Source organism: the organism of the source record quoted next, unplaced genomic scaffold (genome assembly GCF_019419815.1).
Source record: "Pyrus x bretschneideri cultivar Hongxiangsu unplaced genomic scaffold, Pyrus_bretschneideri_v1 Contig91, whole genome shotgun sequence".
NCBI classification, from domain to species: Eukaryota; Viridiplantae; Streptophyta; class Magnoliopsida; order Rosales; family Rosaceae; genus Pyrus; species Pyrus x bretschneideri.
In genome coordinates this window covers 1,266,304-1,291,038 of record NW_025999833.1, presented here as the reverse complement: position 1 = coordinate 1,291,038, position 24,735 = coordinate 1,266,304, and the positions used below count along the sequence as shown (strand labels likewise).

Genomic DNA, 24,735 nt, shown 5'->3' with positions numbered 1-24,735 from the left:
GGAATTAAGATCCATTTGCACCTAAGCACTAATGGAATTGAACTCTACCTAATCAACTCAAGAGTTGACCGAAAAGGTCAAGAAAATTAAGAAATGAACGAAATGCCCCTCACTTTGTTTTCTCAAGATCAGAGAATTTAACGAATTTCAATTAAATCTTTGGAAAACTTCTAAAATAAAATAAACCATTAAAATCTGGAATAGGATATCTCCCATTAAAATAAATCTCATCCTCAAGATTTTCGATTACTAAATAATAAAAAGGGATATGAATGAAGGATTATTTTGGAAGATGACATGTTCATTTAAGCAACATCATTAGCATGCAATTAACAAATTAAAGGCGGAATCATGCTAGCATGCACTTAAAAACAAAACATTACCCATGAATGTTCAAAGCCTAGTAAAATGGTGAACCAATAATCAACTCAAAACAAAGTGAGTTGAAATATATACCTTTGTAGATTCCTCTTTGTATTTAAACAAAGGCTAATCACCCAAAGAGAGGGTCTTCATTCCTTGCATCTTAGATCTATGGATTTGGATGGATGAAAAAGGTTTCTCCAAAGTTCCCAAAATTGAGAACCTCTAATGATTCATCACCAAGGCATAATGAAGAAGAAATGAGTGACCTTGGAGGAGTTTGATTGCTAGATGATCCCTCCAAGGTGGCCGAAATTTTAGAGAGAAAGGAGAGCTTGTGTTCTCATCCTTTCCCCAAAAACAACCCTTAATGAATTTTAGGCTATAAAGTCCTTTATATAGTCCCTTCAAATAAGTGACCTAATGGACCAAAAGCCCTATTCTTCTAACATGGCCGGCCTATAGGGTTTATTGGGCTTTCAAGCCCTTTGTTTATTCAAGTTGTCATACAACTTGAGTTAATGGGCTTGACATTCAAATCCCATTGGGCCTTGCGGCCCAAAACTAACCCGAGGTCTTTAACGAACTTATTCGTTTGATTAATTAACATATTAATTAATCCTAGCCTTAGATAAATAATTAAACCATTTAATTATTCTTACTCATCTCCGTTGTTTCTTCAAACTCTACCCTACTCGGTGAACGATCCATTAGGTCCCTTTTAGCGAGGCAGTGGGCGATTAAAACTCTTTCTAATCGATTGTGAATTGAAACTTACTTTCAATTCTCCCGTTAGTGATAATACACTTTTAGGGCTTCCACAAACCATGGTTGACGCCTAGCAGCATGTCATGGTTACCCAAGCTAATCAGAAGAGGTGGAGAACCTATTCAGTTTTAGGATTACAAATGCAATACGGTATTTCTCTAATACAATACTCTTGACCACATTGTTTGGTTTGATAGTTTATTCATGTTTACTATCCAATGTGAGTCTTGTGCTTATATGATTACCTTGAATGTGATTTGGAACACATTCCTAAATCTCATTCATACTTTGGCCAAAGATTCTTAATCATATCATAGAGTATTCTCCCTCAAACAGTTTGAAGGTTAGAGATCCCTTGTTGCGCATTCACTTGCCTCCATGGCTAAGTGGCTTAACCCCAACGATGTCGTGGACACCCTCCTGATGGAGTGACTTTGACATAATCAAAGATTAAGGACCTAACCACAAGACAACTGTGATGCCTCAGGTCAAAAGACTAATTTGCATTATCCCAACCATGAGTTCTCATGTGACATGAATATGAGAACTCTTCGTTGATCGTGTTCAGTGAACTCATTCTCTATTGAGCACCTACGTACTTGTCTTGATGTCACACACACCAATGACTTGAGACTAGTCACTCTCCCTGAGAGAAGACATAGCACGTACTGATCTTAATGGACTGTCAATGCCCAATTGACAATCCTATGATCAGGAACGTTTAGGATGTGTCAACGAAAGAATGGTCTCATGAATCTAACTTCTTTAGATCGCATTCTTCCAATCACATATTCCTTGGACTTATCGTTTAAGCATATAACATTTATATGAGACGGCTCAAACAGTAATCTTTGCCCTTTACATTTAAACTACATTAGTCTAACTTTGTGAAATGTCCGTAAAGTATCATCATATGATTGGTTTTAGGGCACATTTCCAACAATCTCCCACTTGCACTAGAGCCAATCAGCTTGGTTATCAGTGATGATACCTCTTCTATAATTCATTTCATAAATGGCTGAGTAGTAGGCCTAAACAAGATGGATATCTATATGTTATCCATAGAAGCAACCTTGAGAATAACGACGTCACCATTATTCATGATTCCTAATCATGTGGTTCAGTCTCTCATTTGAATTCGGACCTTGATGAGACCTTGATTCCCTGGCTTGAGCTATCGCCCCATTAGTGTCATACACTTTCTGGTTGGAACCGAATAGAGAGTTCATAAATGAACTTTCCCATCCAAACAACATTGTTGTAAACTTCTATATGGCAATATATTTTGCATTCATAATGGAACACACTAAAGTCATTACTTTAATGTTTCCATCCAAATATCTTTTTAGTCATAATAAAAAGATATCTGTTTATCTCTTCATTCATAATCGTATTCTAAACAGTTAAACTACCATATCATCGTATTCTAAACAGTTAAACTACCATATCATCGTATCCAAATACCTTGCAACCTTTTGGGTTTTAAGCATCATCGTATTCTAAACAGTTAAACTACCATATCATCTCTACTATAGAGACAACCAATTAAATTACAATAATCTAATTATTGATTAATAAAGAACAATGTTTTGTCAAACAAAACATTTATCCATCTCTACTATAGTGACGGATTTAAGTTCCTTACAATTGGAATGTAAAGACAATCTTTAGTATTTTCTAATTTCTTTAGTAGTTCATATGAGGAAGTAAGTACAATCCGCTTTCGCAGAGATCTATATTTTATTCACTTTCCGAATGTGAAGTACTTTCTCTTCTCTCATTAATCTTCTACTTTTTATTAGCACACTTTTACAACAATTGTAAAACATAGTTACTAATACGGAATCAAGCATTCAAGTAGAAGAACCAACTGTTTTGAACTATTTCAAGAACATATTACAACACCTTCGAAAGGTGTGTTCTTGACACTTGCAAGACATTTCTTGCAAATACCCCTTCCAATGTCCATCCTTTCATAAAGAAAGTTTGTTCCCTTGGAGTTATTTTGCCTTCTTCATTTGACTTCTCCTTTGACTACAATAGTCATGGTCCCTAAACTCCCACTATCTCTCTTGAAACTTATTTCAATTGTGTTATACACATCAAACAATTTGGAGAGTGTGTGGTTATTGTTTACTATATAGTTTACAATAAACTTAGTGAACCATTAGGATAGGGACACAAAGGTGAAGTCCTTGCCTAATTTCCGTCTCGTTAAGTGGTTTAACACTTCAACACTCAATGATTCAAAATCATCATATGTCCATGTTGATGGACTATTTTTTTCAACCAACCATTATGTTCTAAACATAATTACAAACTTTCAAGAGTTGTTCAAGGTAACTCTCATTTCTTCATACAACAATTTGTAAGTGAAGAATCATGGCACATAAAGCGTCCATGCCCTTGTGCTTACTTCAAAAGTTCCTTGTTTATGTAACAAAGAAACAAGCACTAAAGTTTGTGTTGATTAAGGGTTGTTCAAAGCAACTCTTATTTCTTCATACAACAATTTGTATTTGAAGAATTATGACATTAAAAGTGTTGTCCTTCTCATGTTAGACTTATCTAACATATTCTTCCAATGATACATTATCAATAGGAAGATTGTGAGGATGAGACTACTTAGTTACATCTACAAGCCATTAAAGACAATCTATGGGATTGTAGAACTAAGTCCGGAAATTAAAGCATTCGGCTTTTCTTTGTCAAGTTTTGGATAGCGTTTGCAAATATATTGGTAAACAAATACATAACGAATATAAATTGATTGATTTTAAGCCATTTGATTCGGGTCTTTAAATCAAATAGCACCACCCACTATTTTTGGCAAATTCCATATCCCTCATCGGAATTCGAGAGTTTTGTTGAACTCTTAGCGGGGTATGGGAGACTCACCATTACCAAGCCCACCTCACGATGATACAATATCGGTTAGCAAAAATAATGATGAGAGAATAACACTTTACTCATTTACAACTCTTGTAATTACCCATCTAGTTTGGCCTCTAGAGAATGTGGCCTCACGATGATACGATATCGGCACCATTGCACTTAGTTAAGTTATTCCCACCATGCTTAGTTCATGAAGGGGTTCAAGAATAGCCTCACAATGATATGATATCGGCCATCCTCGTTGCCTACACTTACCTCATCATATGTTTATGGACTCCTCCTGAGTGTAAGCATGCACTTTGTACTCCCCCATGATAGGGTGAAGCCGGTGTACAAGTCACAAACAATTGGAGCCCACCACGGTGGAAGGCCTACGAAGAAATGTTCAAAACATCTCTCGTTTATCAACTTAATATTCGTTTGTTGAGGGAGTAGTTTTGGGCTACATAAAAATCATTTTAATCATATTAAAAGAACATGGCCCTATCATAACTATTGGTCCAAGTTAATATGATTTAGTAGCATATAATACTCCCACTGTTTCGTTGAAACAAGCGAGACTATATGGAACTACTAACGAACGCATTGCATCCTCATATGGACTATATAGTCATATTAGGTTTTAGGATGATTATGAACCGTTTGATTTGATCCAACACGAGCCTTGTGTTGGACCTTGGGTTTAAGGTAGATAGTTGTTGATTTTAGTTACGCGTTTAATCCAATTAAACCGTTATTTCCTATTGGGCGTTGGACCCAACTATTCCAATTTGCATACATATAAACAAAGAGGAATACATTAAATAATAAGAAGGGCTTATGCCCTTTTACAACACAAATAATGGGCTTATGCCCTTTACAACAAATTGAAGGACTTATGCCCAATACAACAACTTGAATTAATCAAATTACATTCAAATCTACATTACTTAAAACCCAAGCATTCATAATGTAAATCGGCCAATCACATAGCTCAATTATCGAGGCCTTTGGTTCATAATCACCCTTTTCTTAATTAACTAAATTAACTAAGAAAACAACTTTAAACAATTGGTTTTTGGATCCATAGAATTGATTTAAATGGAACTAAATATAATGAAAATCAAATTCTCATTAAAGAGACAAAACAATTTTTGTTCTCATTTTGTTTTGGGCCAAAAACAATGACCACAACAATTTGGGTCACTTTGTTAAAACAAAAACTTTTGGGGTCAAAATGCAAATACACAAAAGTATCAAAACTTTATATAATTGCACAAAAGTCCCTCCAACACCTTTTACCAAAGGTGGCCGGCCATAGTGTTGAAAAATTGAAAAAATCTAAAGTTTTGTAAGTGGTTTTTGGTAGGTGAGACAAAGGTGACTTTGATGGTTTGTAAGAAAATGTTTTTTATAAAACTTTAAAATTCTTTTAGTCACATCTCACCAATAACTATCACCCACCATTTGAAAAACAAAACTTTATGAAAAACATAAAACTTTTGAATCAAAACTTCAAAACCTTTTTGTTCTTGGCAAGAACTTCAAGAAATATGAAGAACATTCATGAAAACTCATAATAGCTCCATGGATGTTTTCTTTCACCAAAAACTCAAATTTTCACAACTCAAAAGAGGGTTAATATCCTAGGGTACTTAGGGGTTCCAAAAAGCACTTTAAAACCATTTTAACAAGACTAACAAGAACCCAAAAAATCACCCTTTGGATTTGGCCGAAAATCCCAAAACACTTGGCACCAACTTTTAGTTCCAATATTCATGCTTTAATGAAATACATCTACAACATTTGAGATGCTAAATTTTCAAGCAAAATTTATATTCAAAGCAAGAACAAAGCTTGTAACATTTACAACACTTAAATCACAAAATATGAAAAATCACAAAACCCAAAAGGATCCACCATAAACTAGGCCTAGGCTCTGATACCACTTGAAGGATTATTTTGGAAGATGACATGTTCATTTAAGCAACATCATTAGCATGCAATTAACAAATTAAAGGCGGAATCATGCTAGCATGCACTTAAAAACAAAACATTACCCATGAATGTTCAAAGCCTAGTAAAATGGTGAACCAATAATCAACTCAAAACAAAGTGAGTTGAAATATATACCTTTGTAGATTCCTCTTTGTATTTAAACAAAGGCTAATCACCCAAAGAGAGGGCCTTCATTCCTTGCATCTTAGATCTATGGATTTGGATGGATGAAAAAGGTTTCTCCAAAGTTCCCAAAATTGAGAACCTCTAATGATTCATCACCAAGGCATAATGAAGAAGAAATGAGTGACCTTGGAGGAGTTTGATTGCTAGATGATCCCTCCAAGGTGGCCGAAATTTTAGAGAGAAAGGAGAGCTTGTGTTCTCATCCTTTCCCCAAAAACAACCCTTAATGAATTTTAGGCTATAAAGTCCTTTATATAGTCCCTTCAAATAAGTGACCTAATGGACCAAAAGCCCTATTCTTCTAACATGGCCGGCCTATAGGGTTTATTGGGCTTTCAAGCCCTTTGTTTATTCAAGTTGTCATACAACTTGAGTTAATGGGCTTGACATTCAAATCCCATTGGGCCTTGCGGCCCAAAACTAACCCGAGGTCTTTAACGAACTTATTCGTTTGATTAATTAACATATTAATTAATCCTAGCCTTAGATAAATAATTAAACCATTTAATTATTCTTACTCATCTCCGTTGTTTCTTCAAACTTTACCCTACTCGGTGAACGATCCATTAGGTCCCTTTTAGCGAGGCAGTGGGCGATTAAAACTCTTTCTAATCGATTGTGAATTGAAACTTACTTTCAATTCTCCCGTTAGTGATAATACACTTTTAGGGCTTCCACAAACCATGGTTGACGCCTAGCAGCATGTCATGGTTACCCAAGCTAATCAGAAGAGGTGGAGAACCTATTCAGTTTTAGGATTACAAATGCAATACGGTATTTCTCTAATACAATACTCTTGACCACATTGTTTGATTTGATAGTTTATTCATGTTTACTATCCAATGTGAGTCTTGTGCTTATATGATTACCTTGAATGTGATTTGGAACACATTCCTAAATCTCATTCATACTTTGGCCAAAGATTCTTAATCATATCATAGAGTATTCTCCCTCAAACAGTTTGAAGGTTAGAGATCCCTTGTTGCGCATTCACTTGCCTCCATGGCTAAGTGGCTTAACCCCAACGATGTCGTGGACACCCTCCTGATGGAGTGACTTTGACATAATCAAAGATTAAGGACCTAACCACAAGACAACTGTGATGCCTCAGGTCAAAAGACTAATTTGCATTATCCCAACCATGAGTTCTCATGTGACATGAATATGAGAACTCTTCGTTGATCGTGTTCAGTGAACTCATTCTCTATTGAGCACCTACGTACTTGTCTTGATGTCACACACACCAATGACTTGAGACTAGTCACTCTCCCTGAGAGAAGACATAGCACGTACTGATCTTAATGGACTGTCAATGCCCAATTGACAATCCTATGATCAGGAACGTTTAGGATGTGTCAACGAAAGAATGGTCTCATGAATCTAACTTCTTTAGATCGCATTCTTCCAATCACATATTCCTTGGACTTATCGTTTAAGCATATAACATTTATATGAGACGGCTCAAACAGTAATCTTTGCCCTTTACATTTAAACTACATTAGTCTAACTTTGTGAAATGTCCGTAAAGTATCATCATATGATTGGTTTTAGGGCACATTTCCAACAATGAAACCAATTCCACAATTCCATTAATTTTGAACAAACCAAAACCTCAGTCTATGATTCCATTCATGTCCGAAAATAAATAATCACCATGATCTTCATAAATATTAGAATTTCCAGCCACAATTATTATTAATACCAATAATTTTCATTGGTTATACGAAATGTTACCGTGATTCTTTCTCAGAATTCGAGTACACAATAATCTAACTTGATGACCGGTCTTGCGGTCGATTACCCATACTTTAATCTCACCACAACACAACAAGTCATATTTCAAACCAACGAAGAACTCAAGAATATAGCATATTTGAAGTCTTAAGCAGATCGACGAACAAGACTTCATAGGCTAAGGATAATTTCAGATGTTCAGCAGTCCAACTTTCCTCGGTTGCACTCATAACAACAACTTTCATGCATTCTAGTACGAGAGGGTAAACTAATTTTGCGACACCTATCAAGGTCTACTCTCCAGTGTGAAAAGGTAAACTAATTCCTCGACACCTATCTAGGTGACCTCTCCAATGTGAGAGGGTAAACTAATCCTCGACACCTATATTGGTAAGTTCTCCTGTGCGAGAATGTAAACTAATTCCTCAACACCCATCTTGGTCTACTTTCCAGTGTGAGAGAGTAAACTAATTCCCCGACACCCATCTGAGTTTGCTCTCCAATGCGAGAGGGTACACTAATTTCCCTACACCCATTTGGGTTTGCTCTCTAGTGCAAGATGGTAAACTAATTCCTCGACACCCATTTGAATTAGTTTACCCTCTCGCACTGAAGAGCAAACACAGATGGGTGTCGGAGAATTAGTTTACCCTCTTGCACTGGAGAGCTTACTAATATGGGTGTTAGGGTATTAGTTTACCATCGTGCACTAGAAAGCCTACCATATGGGTGTTAAAGAATTAGTTTACCTTTTCACATTGGAGAGCAGACCCAGATAGGTGTCAGAAATTAATTTACCTTCTCGCACTAAAGAGCTTAAGCAGATGATGGTTTGGGTAGTTGTAGTAGACAGTAGTTGAGCCAAGCTTATCAATAACTTTTTGGGTCTTCATTGAGGATAAAGTAATGTATCAACTATGTTGAAAGGTAAAAACTGCATAACAACTAGTTAATTCTCGGCCTATGAGGTCTTGTTCATCGATGTGCTTAAGACCTTGAACTTATATGGATAAGCGTTAACGGGATTCAGGGGGGTGATGGGAGATTTCCCCAAACACTCATTCGTATCATTACTTAATGAAAGCTGAATGCTTCGTTCTTCTAGAGCTGCCTGTGGCCTGAAGGTGCTCAGACCTAACAAGTATGCCATTAATCTGCATCGTCTTCAAGGGGGTTCAATGTTGGCTTTCACTGCTTGCGTAAGCCGTGCCACTGACTTGTTGAGATACTCATCGCACTGATCCTCATTCGTCATCTTCTCGAGGTACTGCTTCCACTTCAGGCAGTCGTTATAGTGTGGCCTGGTCTTTGATGGAACACGCAATACTTTGTCTAATCCAGCCTGGTAAGACTGCCTTCATGGGTGGTGGCAGTTCGAACCAAGGTTCATTCTTGAGCTTACGGAGAATCTAGCCAATTGAAATTGTGAACTTGGTGAATGTTTCGGGCGTTAATTATTCTCTGGTCAGGAAATAGGTCTTGTGCTTATTTTCTGACTCATTCCCGTTGGACTGCTTAGCCTTATCCCATAGTGCATGCTTTTTCTGCAAAAGCATAAGAAGATGCTAGGGTTAGTTCATTGCCCATGATTAATTCTCCAAATAAAGGGTGCTCGGTGGGAAGCCCATTTATAAATGATGTTGTTGCTATGCCTTTATTACAACCAAAAATCTTGGCTTTCTCCACCTTGAACCTCTTGACATAGTTGCGAATTAACTCCTTCGGGTCCTTCACGATGCTGAAAAGGTGGTCAGACGTTATTTTGATTAAGCGGTTAGACGAATATTCCTTAGTGAAAACTAAAGAAAGTTTGTTGAAACTTTGGATTGACTATGGTAGTAAGGTGTGAAACTAGTCTTGTGCCTTGCCTTGTAGAGTTGTGGTAAAAATCTTGCACATGAGCGCATCATTGTTCCTGCAGAGGATCATGGTATTGCGATAGTACTTGAAATGTCTCCAGATCTTCGTCTCTCTTGTACGGGGTGAAGTGAGGCATAGTGAACCTACAAGGTGGATCTATCAACTTAATCTCATCCGTGAATTGTGATCTACTCATATCAGTTATGTCTCTTCGAAGCACTCGGTCCACCATCTTGATGCACTAGAAGTCACGTAGTCACTCAGTTAAGAGCCTTTCTACTTCCTCTTGAATCTACCTTTGCTAGGGTAGCGGGAGGCTCTATTGCCCCTGGTGTTGACATGCCAAGGTTCTAAAAGAGGCTAGGTGCTAGTCGAGCGGCGGGCTAAGGCTTAATGCCTATGCTATGAGCTAGGGCCTAGACAAAAGCCTAAGCAAACTAGGCAGATTTAAGTAAATTTATTATATATTGTATAAATAAGTATCTATTTATACTTTAAAACACATAATTGTATACAGAAATTGCAAAATAAAATGATATATAGGTTACAAAGTATTAGAACATATTGAAAACATGAGAACAAGTATTTAATGAGTATTCACCCAAGTATTCAACAAGTCTCTTACATTTTATTAAAAAAATAAAATGCAAAATGAAAGTTATCGATTTTCTATCTAAGTGAAAGTTGAGACCTAGGTGATGTCTAGGCAGGTTTAGGCGAGCTAAACAGGTGCTTAGGCTGGCAAGACGGAGGCCTAAGAGGGTCTAGGAGCACTTTCTTAATTTTGACATGCCTAAGGACTAATTGGGGCGGTAGCCAACCACCTAGGCGGCATTAGGCATGGATTTTTAAAATAGTGCGACCTGCTAGTCTATGATACTCTTTTGTTTTTCCTGCTTGTCTGTGCTGCAGTTGCGGTGCACATGGTTCATCTTTGGCTAGTGAGCGAGATGCTCATAGTAACGTTTAGTGTGGGCTGCTAGTTGAACTCGAGCCAGACTACGTTTGTGTTTCCCTCTATCCATCATGTTGCCTGCTCTGGTGCATGGTAAAATGAACTCCTTGCAAGCCAGGCCGTGAGTAGACACTTCGACTAGAATGTCTGGAACTCGTTGGCGTGCGATCCCAACTGTGGACGCATAGGTCGGGTGCTGTTAGAATGCACGGTTCGCGACTGGTCAAGTGGCTATTTGCTAGGACATTAGTGGAAAGAGTCACAATCATCTACCCTTGACCTACTTCTAGACACCTCGCTTGGGGGGTTTTGCATCTCGACGTGCTCTAAGACCTTACTCACTAAGGCCGTTTGTTGCGCGAGAACACTCGTTAAATCTATGACCTGCTGGGACAGGTATTGATTGCCATTAGGGGTGGAACACAGCATAGGCCTCCTGCCGTAGTTTGCGGCTGCAATTGCAGTGTAGGCTACTGCTTGGTGGCCATGTGGTGGCTGGTGAGCAGTGGCCACGGTGGTGGTGGTGGTGCTCCGTAGCAATAGGGCTCCTCATGTCATCGTGTTAAGCCATGAGGATCGCTGACGCATAGCTGTGTCTTGGTCTCCGTTCTCCGATCCAAATCCTTAAACGTAGGGCATTCCTCGTGATTTTGAAATTTTCTACCATTGTATCCTTTCTCCAAGAACTGATCAAGAAACTTTTCTAAGAAAAATGAAATGATACTGCATGTGAGAAATTCAATGTAACAGAAAATTCCAAAAACCAATTGCAAAAGTCTTCTTCAAGTGTTTGAATCAAGCTATCAATGAAAACACCAATTTGTGGTAGCAAAAATCTACCGTCTCTAGTCTTGATGAATTTGTGCCTACAAAACAATCAACCCTTTTAATCAAAGACCAAAGTCTCATGCGCCCACGAGGTGAGGGGTTTGGCCATGGATCTCCAATGCCTAAGTTAGTTTCTCTGAAAAGAGTAAGTGTTAAGGGATTTTAGGGGTAGCCAATGCTTACCAAAATTTGGTGAAGATGAAGGTATTTATAGGGTGTGGCCGACCATAGGCTTAGGATTTTGACTTACACATGGCGACTTCCCTTTGGCTAAGGTGTGTCATCCATAGAATGGATGAGGAAAAAATATTCCCAAGATATTAATTAGGAGAAAATATCTTGAGATAATGATGGAAGTATTCTACTTATTATGATAGGGATTCCTTACTCGATTGAGTTGATTTTCAATTGAGAATATATGAAAGTTAGGATTTAGTAATTTTTAGTATCTTTGACTTTTCCATGCCATGAGCAGGGGAGTTTGAGCCGTTGTTGTCTGCTTGGACCTTTAGAGATGCTGAGCTGAGCGTGAGAACTATTGAGAGTCATGTGCATTTAATGAGGGCAATTTTGTCTTTCTTGAGAAAAAAAATTAGCATATCGTCTTGTGGATTTTTGAGATTATTTCTAGATCCACACCTAAATCTAAATAATCTACCTATATCATAAATCGTTTTTAGCTACCTATGTTATATGTAATTTTTGCTTATAATATACATCTTCAAAATTAGTTACGTTCAATTTTATCTTAAGCATGCTTCTTTTATAAAAGAATGAAACAAAGACAGAGTATTCACGGCTCTCACCGTTAAAGCCAGAGAAGGGGGGAGGCGATTGATTTCTTTATTTTTTTATTTTTTTTATTTTTTTTTCTTTTTTCTCTTTAAATAGAATAAACTACGTCAGCGCTCTCACTTTTTCTCTCTAACCAGCACAGGGGAAGAACTCTCCCTAGTATTCATTATTATTTTTATTTAGACACGAAAACTGAATTAAGAACAGCAAGCAAAAGCAAGCAAACAGGTTTCTCTTTCTCTGTGTCCGACCGATTGGTTTTTTTTTTTTTTCTTTTTTCTGTGTTTTTAATTTGGTTGTTAACAACAACAATAATAATATTTGGGGATGAGCAATTGTGCCTTTCTTATTAGCATCTATGTGTGTATTGGTTTAGGACAAATTTTGATTATTCTTAATTAGTTGGTCGGTAGAATTTGGTTGAATACTAAGAATTTATTGTTTTTTGTATTCCATCAACTAAGAATTTGATCTGGATTCTGGAGTTCAGTCTTACGAGTCCCCCATACACTGATTCTAGTACTCTTCTCTTTTTTTCTGTTTCATTTTTTGAAACAGGGAAATGGGGAATGGGGAATCAACATATGATGATGCTTCTCAGGACGGCTCTGTGCATGAACCGCCTTCCTATGCAGGGACTTCAATGGGTTCTAATCATCCACCAAAGCGACAATCCACACACATAGCCGATAACTTTAACTCTTTGGATCAGGTTTAACCGCTGACTTTTTTTTTTTTTTTTTTTTTTCCCCCCCCCTACAAGATTAGCATCCCAAGAATTCTTTTATCGGACCAGTATAAGCTTCTTTTTTCACTTTTCCATTTAAAGTGTTTACATTTCAGTTTTGTCGGACCAGTATAAGCTTCTTTTTCACTTTTCACTATGGTAAGAAGAATGAAAGAACATTTATGATACGCCATTTTCAACAAAATTGTACAGATGACATTAAACTGCAAAAGATGTATGGCCGTCGTATCTTAACTGCCTTTTGCAAGTGCCATTAGGGTCAAATAATTTATCACTATCTGTTATTATTCGAGCAATCATGTTTAGTAACCAGAAGCATTTATATTCCCAGGTTATTTCGGCATTGAGAGAAGCTGGCCTTGAATCATCAAATTTAATACTTGGTGTCGACTTCACAAAGAGCAATGAATGGACAGGTAATTTTCCTATTAGATCAGCTTCTTTACATGAGTTCTGGATGGAGATAAAAGTCACCTTTCAATGATTTGCAGGAAGATATTCATTCCATAGGAAAAGCCTTCATGCAATTGGTAGCACATCTAATCCTTACGAGCACGCGATCTCAATAATTGGCCGTACATTATCTCCATTTGATGAAGATAATCTAATACCTTGTTTTGGATTCGGCGAGGGTTAGTTTTGAACCACAACTTTACTTTGGTTGAAAGTACCTTGTGATTTTCCAGCTGAAAATCGTCTGATATTACCTTCTTGTTTAGCATCAACGCATGATCAATGCGTGTTCAGTTTCTATCCTGAGGGTCGATATTGTCATGGTTTCGAGGAAGCTCTTGCACGATATAGGGAGATTGTTCCCTTTCTAAAGTTGTCAGGTTCTTCAAAATTTCCTTATTGTTTATGCTATTTCCTTCTGCAAGGTGGCATAATTTATATTCCTTTATTGTGTGTATAGTTTTGTTTTTATTTTGGGGTCTGTCTCGTAGAGTTTCATTAGCTAAAATTCTCTCCCTCTCTCTCTCGCTCTCATGAATCCCATTGATTCTGGATCTTGACCTCTGTAGAAAATCTGGAGAAATCATCTAATGCTTTATTCATAAGAAATTGAATTAGTAGTTCAAGCAATCACAGGAACTTGCCAATACTTTGACAACTTTACTAAAATGTTAGTCAACTATACTACTCCTGCCAACAAGCTCAACCTCCAGCTCATAGATGGGGGGAGGTTACGTTCACTGCTGCTAAAGTGGCCTTTACTGTCACAAAGGTCCAAAAAGTTGCAGGCTATTGATCATTGCCTTTTATTTATTCTTCCTTAGTTTTAATTACGAATAATGATTTTCATGTATTAGGTTGACTGACTTACATCGTAATTTTGCTTAGCCAACAACAAAAAAGTGGATTACGGATCGGTTGTTTCTTAGATTGAATTTAAAGGTGCACAACTCCCTTGAAATTAACTGATTAAAAAAGGGGCCCGGAATATGCCAAGATCTAGCTAACTATAGTTCAAACCATGCCAAGTGTTTTGAGTATTTTGAAATTTTTTCACGTTCTTGTTAGAATGATCCCAACAACGTCTTGGCATGCTCGATTATCTGTTTATCTAGCTATGTTCGGATCTTTAACCATTGTTGTAGCTCACCATATGTGATTATCTCCTTTAACAGCTGTGAACGAGATTGGTATTGTGTTAGTTCACTGATTATATTACTCTCTTGAGTCTTGCCATATTTCTTAGTTTGTGATGTCATTTGAGCTTCAAGTTTGTTAAATAATTCTGTTTATGCTGCCCTTTAGCATTTTAGTGGATCCTTTTGGTACAAGATAATTACTGCCACACTATAGCTTTACTTGAGTACGATAGTAAGCCAGCTTGAGTCCATATACCTGATCATGATTGTCTGTTTATCTCAATAGCTATAGTCACCTTAGGCTCAACTATTCTTATTCCAATGTGGTGCATACACTGGATGTGTTATTTTTGTTTACTTATTCTCAGGTCCGACCTCATTTGCCCCCATAATTGATGCGGCAATTGACATTGTTGAAAAAGGCAACGGGCAATACCACGTTCTTGTCATTATTGCAGATGGACAGGTTGATGAAACATGTTCGATGCATTTCTTTTTCTTCTGTATCGTAGGTTCATTTGCTTTTTCTATTTTATATTCTACTTATGGTTTTGGAATGCCTCTATTTTGACACAGGTTACTAGGAGCCCTGATACTCCTCCTGGAAGATTCAGTCCACAAGAACAAGCGACTATAAATTCCATTGTTGCCGCTAGGTAAAGAAACATATTCTTCATCTTGGGTAGTACGCCTGTTTTTCTTCTAGTGTTGACCACCAGAATCCTTCAACAGTCAATATTCTCTCTCAATTATCTTGGTTGGAGTTGGGGATGGACCATGGGATGCAATGCAGCAATTTGATGATTATATTCCACAGCGCTCATTTGACAACTTCCAGGTATTGAGTAATGCCTGGCACCAAAATTGGATTTTGGTTTCCTTCTGTAGGTTGGACCCTGATCGTCCCTGTTTTAAACTGTTTTTTTTTTTTTTTAATATATATCAATGTTTGACATACCTGTGGCTTCTTAAGATGTGTTCTGATTTGTTGATAATTTAAAATGGATTCTGTCTACAAGTAATGAAACATAATTTTTTTTCTTTTATTGGGATTGCTCTATGAAGCATGGATAAAGGCATGAAATATGCTGTGATACAAGGACATATTGAAGTGGCTAATCTTGAAAACATTGACATGTTGAAGTGGCTAATCTTGAAAACATGGTTATTAATCATAGGACATGGGGTTAAATAAATATTTCAAATCAGGTATTTTTGTTGTGATATTTAGTAGTTAGTTGATATATCAACTTGCTTTTTTTTTTGTCCTTTTACTTCCATAAAATCGAAATCCTTAAAGATTCAGTTGAAGTTGATAATTAAAGTGTTACTAGTAAAAGTACATATTGCGACTGTATTTTCTTCTTCAAAAATAAAAAATAAAAAGGTATTGCGACTGTACCCCAGTAGTATTGGATTGGATTCTGCAATACCAAAATAAATTGAAAGTTCACTGAGGGAAACCAGACACCAGAAATTTATTGTTCTGCTACATACATAGTAAGTCAAGCAAACCTTCTTAGTACCAATTTTGAAGTGGATGAGATCGATAGAGTGGTCTTATTTGGAGAGCAGATGGTACATTATGTCAACCTCCTTACATGTTTTCTTTCTACAGTTCGTCAACTTCACCAAAATCATGTCAGAGAACACAAATGCATCAAAGAAGGAAGCAGCGTTTGCACTTGCTGCCCTCATGGAAATTCCATTTCAGTACAGAGCCACCCAAAGGCTTCATTTAGTCAGGTACGGACTTGGGTGTAAGTTTCTAGGAAATGCGTGATTTCAGTTCATGGATTTGCAGATGTTTGACTCTTTCTACTTAAAACAGTCGCGAACCTGTAGCTGGTCCTAGTACAAGGGCACTTCCACCTCCACGTGAGGTGATGAATCATGATATTGCAGTTAATTCAATCCCACCCATGGTGAACATTCAGCAAGTCAAGCCCACAGCTCCTACAGCTCCCGAGGAACCGGTATTTCTTTCTCCTTCCCCTCATGTTTCTACTACTATTTCTAGCCCAAACGTTGGTTCAAGTGACCTTATAGTTTGAAACGTGTTCATGCTCAAGGTCTGTCCCATTTGCCTGACAAATCCAAGGGATATGGCTTTCGGATGTGGTCATACGGTAAGTGTTGCTATGGAAGCATTTTGAATTTAGTGATGGAGTTTTTATTGTGCTTAATGTATAGTGATGTATAGTTATATGTTATTAAAGTGAACGTTGCCTGCAATTATTTACTGTGTATTTTTTTTGTCTTTTCTTTTTGTTGGTTTAAGACATGCAAGGATTGCGGGCTTAGTCTTGTATCGTGCCCTTTGTGTCGGGAACCCATATCAACACGCCTGAGACTATATACTTGAGAGTTGGGGATTGCTTGGTTTCTTTGATGGCTCAAAACTTATTAAGGTGCTGTTGCTGCTAATGAAAATCCCACCGCAGATATTGTATGTACTAATCTCTTGAGCTATTTGCTTGATACATTACTTTGGAGTATCATATTTTGTAAGTAGCCTTTGTTTACCGCCAGCAAGCCGATTTCATTGGTTTTACTTTGTTGAACATATTTGCTGTGGCCACATATTTATGTATCATGTTACTATCCGGATTTGATTTGTGTTTTTTCTTGTCCAAAGCCCAATGTTTCTGTGGCAGAAATTATAGACGGCATATAGCGTAAGCATCAACGCATTGTCACGTAAGCTTTTGATTGAATTCATTGATTGATTAATTTCGAAAGATAGGACTTAGGAGATATATTCTATTAAGTGCTTTCTTTCCGGGTCGTAAGTTATCTAATGAAAGCTAATGAAGTCTAACGAAAGCCAGGGACTGAGCCATCTGACCGGATAACATGGTAGCTCATGCCACCGTCAGAAAGGTTGGAAGAGAGAGTGATTCGATCCGCCTGGGAGGCACCTTGTGGATTCCCCCCGTGCAGGTTTCCATCCTGAGGAAATCGGCGGCTAAAAGATAAGATAGAAGACCAAGAAACATTGAGAATGAAAAAAAATAGGGTAAATTACACAGAACTACCTCAATTATTGGGTCATTAACAGTTTTATACCTCGTCTTTAAAAAGTTTCAATGTCATACCGTATCTACGAATTTGTTGCAATGTCATCCGTCAATTTGTCTGTTAATTCTCTGTTAAATGCTAGCGTGTCTTAAGCAGGAACCACTCTTTATTAAAAAAAAAAAATTTAAACGGGGGACCCACTCGTCCTCCACTATCCCTCCTCTCTTCCCCATATCCACGCCGACGAGGAACACGACATCAACAATCCACCCAAACAGTCCCTTAAACCCACTAATCCATCCAAATAGTCTGTTAAACCCCACCATCGCCTCCCCTAATTTGCAACTCACCTCTACCAGCACATCCAGGTCCCGAGAGTGTGTCACAGCCAACACAATCGCCCTTGCCTGCTTCGTCGAGTTGTCACTCTTGAACATGCCTGACCCGACAAACACCTCGTCTAGGTTCGGGTCGACGTCCTCGTTTCGTGCATCCGGGTGCAGATTAACGGAGGGGAAGGGGGATTTATGGGTGAGATGGAGGGAGGTGGAGATGGAGGAAGAGAGGGTGACGGTGGGGTGGTGAAGGAAGGTTGGAGGTGTTGGGAGGGGGGACACGAGTGGATGAGGAAGAATAAAAAAAGAAGAAGAAGAAGAGAAGGAAGGGGTGGGTCGAGGGGAGAGATGTTGGCGTGGATCGGGGTCGGGGGAGGAGAAGGTGGTGGCGGGTGGAGATGTTGGCATGGGTGGGGAAGGGGTATGGGGTTGCAGGGAAGGGATTTGGGTTTTGGGTGGGATAAGGGGGCCGGGGAAGAAAGGGTGAGAGAAGGGGGTGGGTCCCCATGCCAAACAAAAAATGATTTTATTTTATTTTTTAATTTTTAAATATTTAATTAATTAATTTTTTAATAGAAAATGGATCCCGTCACTTGCCACGTTAGCATTTTAACGGAGAAATTGACAGACAATTAACGGAAGATATGAAATTGTAACAAATTTGTAAATGAGGTATGACATTGAAACTTTTTAAAGACGAGGTATGAAACTGTTAATGACCAATAGTTGAGGTAGTTCTGTGTAATTTACTCAAAAAAATAAGTCTGTTATTCTTATACGATAAGAGAGATGCCCCAATTTGATGAGTTTTGAGTGAATATGGGGGGTTGGGGTTGCGCGACAAACATTTATGCTATTTAAAATTGTGGCAACTGACGATTGGCATGCAAAACCGTTGATTTATTTTATGTGGTGATTTGATTATTTGATATTTAGGCGTGTTTTTCTTTGTACATTAATCGGCGGTAAGAAGAAAACAAAAAAACTATACTATATACATGAGGTTAGGATAGGATTGTCATGTTTTGCTTTGTATATAATGGAGGATATGATTACTTATGTTTTACTCGCAGTATCTCGATTGCTGTTAATGAAGACTTCATCCATCCCAACACATTTTATTTTAGTCACCTCTCCCTTCTCTAAAATTGGATGGATTGGAGGATAGCTGTTAATGAAGATTTCATCCCTAAACATTTTATTTTAGTCAATGGAGATAGGATAGGAAACGAATTTCACATAAGCGTAGAGTTATTCGGGTGTGCCTAGCTACAACCATGAAAATGGTTACCACATATGCACAGGATTCCATCTATTATCGTTTTCATCATATGAATAAGCTTAGTCTCATTTTTTTTTTTTGGCAAAAAGCTCAGTCTCGTTTAATGTCATTTTTGTCAAATGTCATCACAATCTTAATATTCATCGGCACATTTACAAAAAAAATTACGCTACTTGTTGGTATGTCAATAATATTTGGTAGATATAATTAATTTAGTGTCCAACTGTCAAAATCTAATATCAATACGACTCGACAATATAACATCATTCAAATGACGTAAATATTCGGCATTAAGTTCTTTGTTTGCGTCGTTCTGTATATTGTGGCGAATTATATGTTTTGTATGCCTATTTAACCGAACGGCCCCTATACATTGTGCAACTATACTTGGCATCAAAACCCCCCACACCCATTTCTGGCATCACTGTTACAGACAGTGTACGTAGGGTCCATTTTTCCCAATAGGATCCTCTCCGGATCTTGAAGATCCTAGGTATCCGTGAATCGTGTTCGTTCATCGTATATTGTGCAATTATTTTTTATCAAGTACTGTTTATATTTAATTTAAAATAAAAATATTTAAATATTTTTTTTCCCGTACAATATACGATACACAGATACAACTTACAAATTTTTGAAATCCTAGCAAAGAAGATCCGGCGATGTTGCGGATTCTTTTCCCAATTTTCATTTCGACATTTCAAAGCGCAGTAGCAGGTTGGCAAAATAAGAATAAAATAAAAAGAATTATAATTAAGCAGCAGCTCTAACTTCAATGGCGTTCATCTCTTTCCGTCATGCCATTCTTGTCTTGTAATTCCCTCATTGTCGTATCCCGGTCCAAGGCCAGGCTTTCACGGTTCGCCCTCCTTGTCTCATGGTAAACTGAAACGCACCGTATTGTTTTTATTAATATTATTAATTATTAATTATTATTTTGTGGGCATATATTATAAAATAAAAAAAGAAAACAGAAAAGAAAAGATGAGCGGTGTGAATTATCAAGGACACGCAGGCAGTCTCAGTCGTCTTTCTCTTTCCCTATCACTTCACTTGGATCTTTGCTTTCCCTTTCGCTTTTGTCTTTCCCTGTCTTTGATCTGCACTGCAATTCTCCCCTTTTCTTCCATTTTCCATTTACAATTCTACATCCTTGGAATGGCAAGGGGAATGTCAATGAGAATGGGAATGGGATCGCATCCTTGATCGATTACTTTAGATTTCATCGTTTTAGCCTGTCCAATTTTAAAGCGACAAGAAATTGGTGACTTTAGAGTGAGAGTGAGAGTGAAACAAACGGAAGCAGTGGTGTTGGGTGGTGGGTGGTGCCTGGTGGCAGTCACCGGCGTCTGCTGCTCCTGGTTTGCTGGCAAAAGGAATGCTGGAGTAGCGAGAGTAGTGAGCTTGTGGTTGAAGGAGCTCAAAACACACTGCTCTAATGGGCTCCGAGCAGAATAGATTCCCTCAGCAGGAGCGGGTAATGCTTCTCTCTCTCTCCCTCCCTCCCCCTATTACCTCTTTCTCTCTCTAGACTCTATGTTGTTACTCTGCTCTTTGATTAAGAGAGAATAGATATATAGTGTGTTGCTGGTAATGGGTGAGTGAGGGGAGGAGAGGAGAGTGTTACTGTCAGATCTGGGGCCATTTTTGCAATGTTTGGGTTTTGTTTCGTGGGTTTCAGTCAGATCTGGGGATGACGTGACTTGATTTGCATCGTGTGGACAGATCTGCTTCAGTAAAATATAATTCAGGGTGGGCATGTTTCTTGCTCGCCGATCACTTTCCAGTTACAACATCATACCCAATTTTATCTAGCTGCGTCTTTGTCATTATCTCTCATATGATGCTACTGCGTCCTCCCAATTTCTGATTGTTGATTAATTTATCTGACTGTTGTCATTCATCAATTTCTAAATAATTTTGCCAATAAATTGTTGCTTGGATCACAATCTATCGAATGCATTATACTCCCCTTTGGGCCTTACATTTGATTTTCCTTATGCATTTATATGTTGGTTGCTTTGTGTAGTTAAACAGAACGGATGCATAACATCCAGAATGGTTTCTGAGTTTGCTTTGAGATCAATTTCCAATCTAACCGATAATGCCCATTTGTATCGACAGAGAAAGAGATGGGGAGGATGTTGGGGTGCATTCTCTTGCTTTCCCTCACAAAAAGGAGGAAAGCGCATAGTGCCTGCAACTCGCATTCCTGAAGGCAATGCATCAGCAAATCAGCCAAATGGACCCCAAACAGTTGGGCTTGCCAACCAAACAACGTCGCTAGCTCCTTCTCTTCTAGCTCCGCCTTCTTCTCCAGCATCATTTACAAATTCAGCCCTTCCTTCAACAGCGCAGTCTCCTAGTTGTTTCTTGTCTGCCAACTCACCTGGAGGTCCTTCATCCACCATGTATGCCACCGGGCCATATGCCAACGAAACACAACTTGTCTCTCCTCCTGTTTTCTCAACCTTCACAACTGAGCCGTCCACAGCCCCTCTCACTCCCCCACCAGAGTTGGCTCACTTAACTACTCCATCTTCCCCAGATGTACCGTATGCTCATTTCCTCTCATCTTCAGTAGACCTTAAAAGTACTGAGAAGACCAATTACATTGCTGCAAATGATCTTCATTCAACATATTCCCTCTATCCTGGAAGTCCTGCTAGTAGTCTCAGATCACCAATTTCAAGGGCATCAAACAATTGCTCATCGTCATCTTTTCCTGAGCGTGATTTCCCCTCACATTGGGATCCATCAGCTTCTTCCCAAAATGGCACCTATCCAAGGCGTGGTTCTGCAAGGATGTTTGGACATGACCCAGTTGGAGCCTCTGTGTCATCTCAAGACTCAAATTTCTTTTGTCCTGCTACATTTGCACAGTTTTATCTGGATAATCCACCATTTCCTCTTGCTGTTGGAAGGTTAAGTGTGTCCAAGGATTCAGATGTTTACACTACTGGTGGGAATGGAAGTCAGAGCAGACACAGTAGAAGCCCCAAGCAAGATGTGGAAGAAATAGAAGCGTATAGAGCATCCTTTGGGTTTAGTGCTGATGAAATTATCACCACAACACAATATGTGGAGATTTCTGATGTAATGGAGGACTCGTTTACCATGACACCTTTCCCCTCGCATAAATTGCCTTCCGAAGAAAGTATGGAACCGACATCTGTCAATGAAGGACTAAAAGGACATAAGACAAAAACAAACTTGCAGAGTCAGGATAGTCTTAAATCAGAACCAGATCTTGATGACGGTGGACATTGTGACTTGGCCATATCGTGTACTGGATCCGAAGGTGAACTGTCATAACTTTATCTAAATTTCTCTATTTTTCATTAGTTTTTGAAAATCATAACAGGTATTAAGTAAAAAATAAATTAATTAATAAAGTTCTCAATTTAGAAAAGTCATTGTTCAACTGCTGGAGCAGCTTCTTGAACCTTACTTATTCACAAGCCTCTGATTTATCCGTGTTTTCTTAGCAACCTGATGAAGTACTAATCTCATTAAAATGTATTCTAGTACATCTCTGACAGCTTCATTCATGCACATTTAATTAAGTCTTCTTCATCGATTGATTTCATTTTCGCCAAAAGAACTGGAATTTATGCAGTCAGTGCCTTTCACACTGGTTTATCGAAATTTTAGAGGCAAGGCAACTAACATTTACACTCTTCATTTTGCAAATTTCTCCAATAAGGGCTTTTGCTGTCATGTGTGCTTTTAAAATGGAAGAAAATTGTCAAGGGCAGACAGAGAAAAGTAATCAGGGAGAGTTCTGTGGGATGAATGAGTGTTTCATCTTACTTGAAGTCTCTCTTTCCCCTTTCTTCCCCATCTGGTTCCGCCTTTATTGTTAGATAGTAATGTTCCTTTCTTGTATGACTCAGATCACAAATCATGGAGGCAGTCTAGTGACGTCTCTCGATCAGGTACACGTGGAATTCGTATTGTGGCCGATGAAGAGGACATTTTTTCAAAGATGGGGTCGTCTAAATTGAGCAGAAAGTATCAGATGGGTCAATCTAGCTCAGATGCAGAAATTGATTATAGAAGGGGGAGAAGCTTACGGGAGAGAAAATGAGAATTTGCGTGGAATGACTAAGAGTAAGCAATAAAGCATTATTAGTTGTTTCACATGTGTATGAATTTGATGCTGTGTTTTTGCTTACGCTTCTGTTTGGTGTTGTGTGATAGGTGGAATGATCTAACCGAAGATGTAACCTGTTCTTTCAGTGGTTTGTGATCGGTCTCTGTGATTGATGAATGCTGTTGCTGTAGGTGAATGAAACAACTGGTATATGTGTTTTTGGTGAAATGTGGTTAGATATATATATATATATATATATATATATTATATTCTTGGAACGTGTATTGCAACATCAGTTTAGCTATTGTTCAGGCAGTATTTTCTGTACCATTTCGATGTGGCGTGGTCAGATAATGGGAGATAAAGGGTTTTCGCTTTGAGTAGTGTGTTTTTTTCCTTGCCCAAGGTCCAAAAACAGAGAAAACTTGCTTAAAGCAGGATAAGTAAACTAGCAAGATTATCAGCTATATAGTTGTTTCCCGTGTAGATATGCATCAAAGACGATTCGAATTTTTTATCTGAGTGTAGGTGTCTTGATTATGCAGTGTTGATTCTATGCCTGTACTGTTTGTCTGGCTCGAGGTAGGATCATTTTCTATGCAATTAATAACAATTTTGTAAACAAGTTTGTTCCTCCTGATTGGTGTCCTGATTCCTGAAGGGTATGAATTGGAAAATGAATTTTGAAGGAGCTTATGATTCTAGTAGAGGTGTTGGTGGTCTGAGTCTATTAATTAGTTGGCTAGGGACCTAGGGACTTAGGGACTTAGGGACATAGGGACATAGGGACTTTGGGACTTTGGGACTTGGGGACTAGGAAATTAGGGACTTGGGACTTAGGGATGTAAACAATTTCAAACAACTTGGTAAGATGTCCTCTCGTTTGTGTGCAGCCAAACAATTGATGATTTATTATGTGCTTCCATGTCATCAAGAATGACTCCTGGCTAACAACATCGTTCATGTCTAGGCCATGATTGTAGGGATGGATATCCCCGCTAGATCTTGTCCCTTTTGGGCTAAACTCATTTGCCCGCGAGATTCTTCTTTGGGCTTTGCATAGCCAACTGACCCTTTCTGCTCTGCTCAGTTCGGCTTAGTGCATTGTTTTACATGAGTCCATCACGTGAGGTGTTGTGTGAGCGCTGGCCTGCGGAGGTGTCACCTCTGCCGGGCGTGATTTACACAGACATTTCCTTAACACTAACTCTCATTCCGCGTGACAGTTAAATGCTGGTTAAACCCTAAAGATATTTATGTCGTCTTGACTTGCTTGAGTACATGTAGCCTCCCCTCTGGA

At 38.3% G+C, this 24,735-nt stretch overlaps 2 protein-coding genes across 3 annotated transcripts; both read left to right on the top strand.

Moving 5' to 3' along the window:
• Positions 1-12,430: 12,430 nt before the first annotated feature.
• LOC103932363 (E3 ubiquitin-protein ligase RGLG3) lies at positions 12,431-17,311 on the top strand. Its single transcript, XM_009341940.3, has 12 exons — positions 12,431-12,589; positions 12,920-13,073; positions 13,441-13,525; positions 13,601-13,741; positions 13,829-13,942; positions 15,070-15,167; positions 15,278-15,357; positions 15,434-15,539; positions 16,320-16,447; positions 16,533-16,677; positions 16,774-16,830; positions 16,983-17,311. The coding sequence occupies exons 2-12, from the start codon at positions 12,924-12,926 to the stop codon at positions 17,064-17,066; spliced, it is 1,188 nt and encodes a 395-aa protein (XP_009340215.2). The 5' UTR covers positions 12,431-12,589; positions 12,920-12,923; the 3' UTR covers positions 17,067-17,311.
• Positions 17,312-20,324: 3,013 nt separating this feature from the next.
• LOC103932364 (uncharacterized protein At1g76660) lies at positions 20,325-23,994 on the top strand. 2 transcript variants are annotated; one of them, XM_048576821.1, is made up of 4 exons: positions 20,325-20,816; positions 21,369-22,640; positions 23,236-23,452; positions 23,543-23,994. In XM_048576821.1, exons 2-3 carry the CDS (start codon positions 21,398-21,400, stop codon positions 23,427-23,429), a joined length of 1,437 nt encoding a protein of 478 aa, XP_048432778.1. In that variant the 5' UTR covers positions 20,325-20,816; positions 21,369-21,397; the 3' UTR covers positions 23,430-23,452; positions 23,543-23,994. The 2 variants fall into 2 exon arrangements, with proteins under 2 accessions (XP_048432778.1, XP_009340216.2); XM_009341941.3 differs by having other exon boundaries at positions 20,327-20,816; positions 21,464-22,640.
• The last annotated feature ends 741 nt before the right edge of the window (positions 23,995-24,735 follow it).

Excerpts from the sequence above, each read along its gene's own strand:
- LOC103932363 (XM_009341940.3), top strand. The coding sequence starts at position 12,924 with ATGGGGAATGGGGAATCAACATATGATGATGCTTCTCAGGACGGCTCT. Across the intron at positions 13,742-13,828 it reads TTGTTTTGGATTCGGCGAGG|CATCAACGCATGATCAATGC; the intron begins GTTAGTTTTGAA and ends CTTCTTGTTTAG. Across the intron at positions 16,448-16,532 it reads CAAAGGCTTCATTTAGTCAG|TCGCGAACCTGTAGCTGGTC; the intron begins GTACGGACTTGG and ends TACTTAAAACAG.
- LOC103932364 (XM_048576821.1), top strand. The coding sequence starts at position 21,398 with ATGGTTTCTGAGTTTGCTTTGAGATCAATTTCCAATCTAACCGATAAT. Across the intron at positions 22,641-23,235 it reads ATCGTGTACTGGATCCGAAG|ATCACAAATCATGGAGGCAG; the intron begins GTGAACTGTCAT and ends TGTATGACTCAG.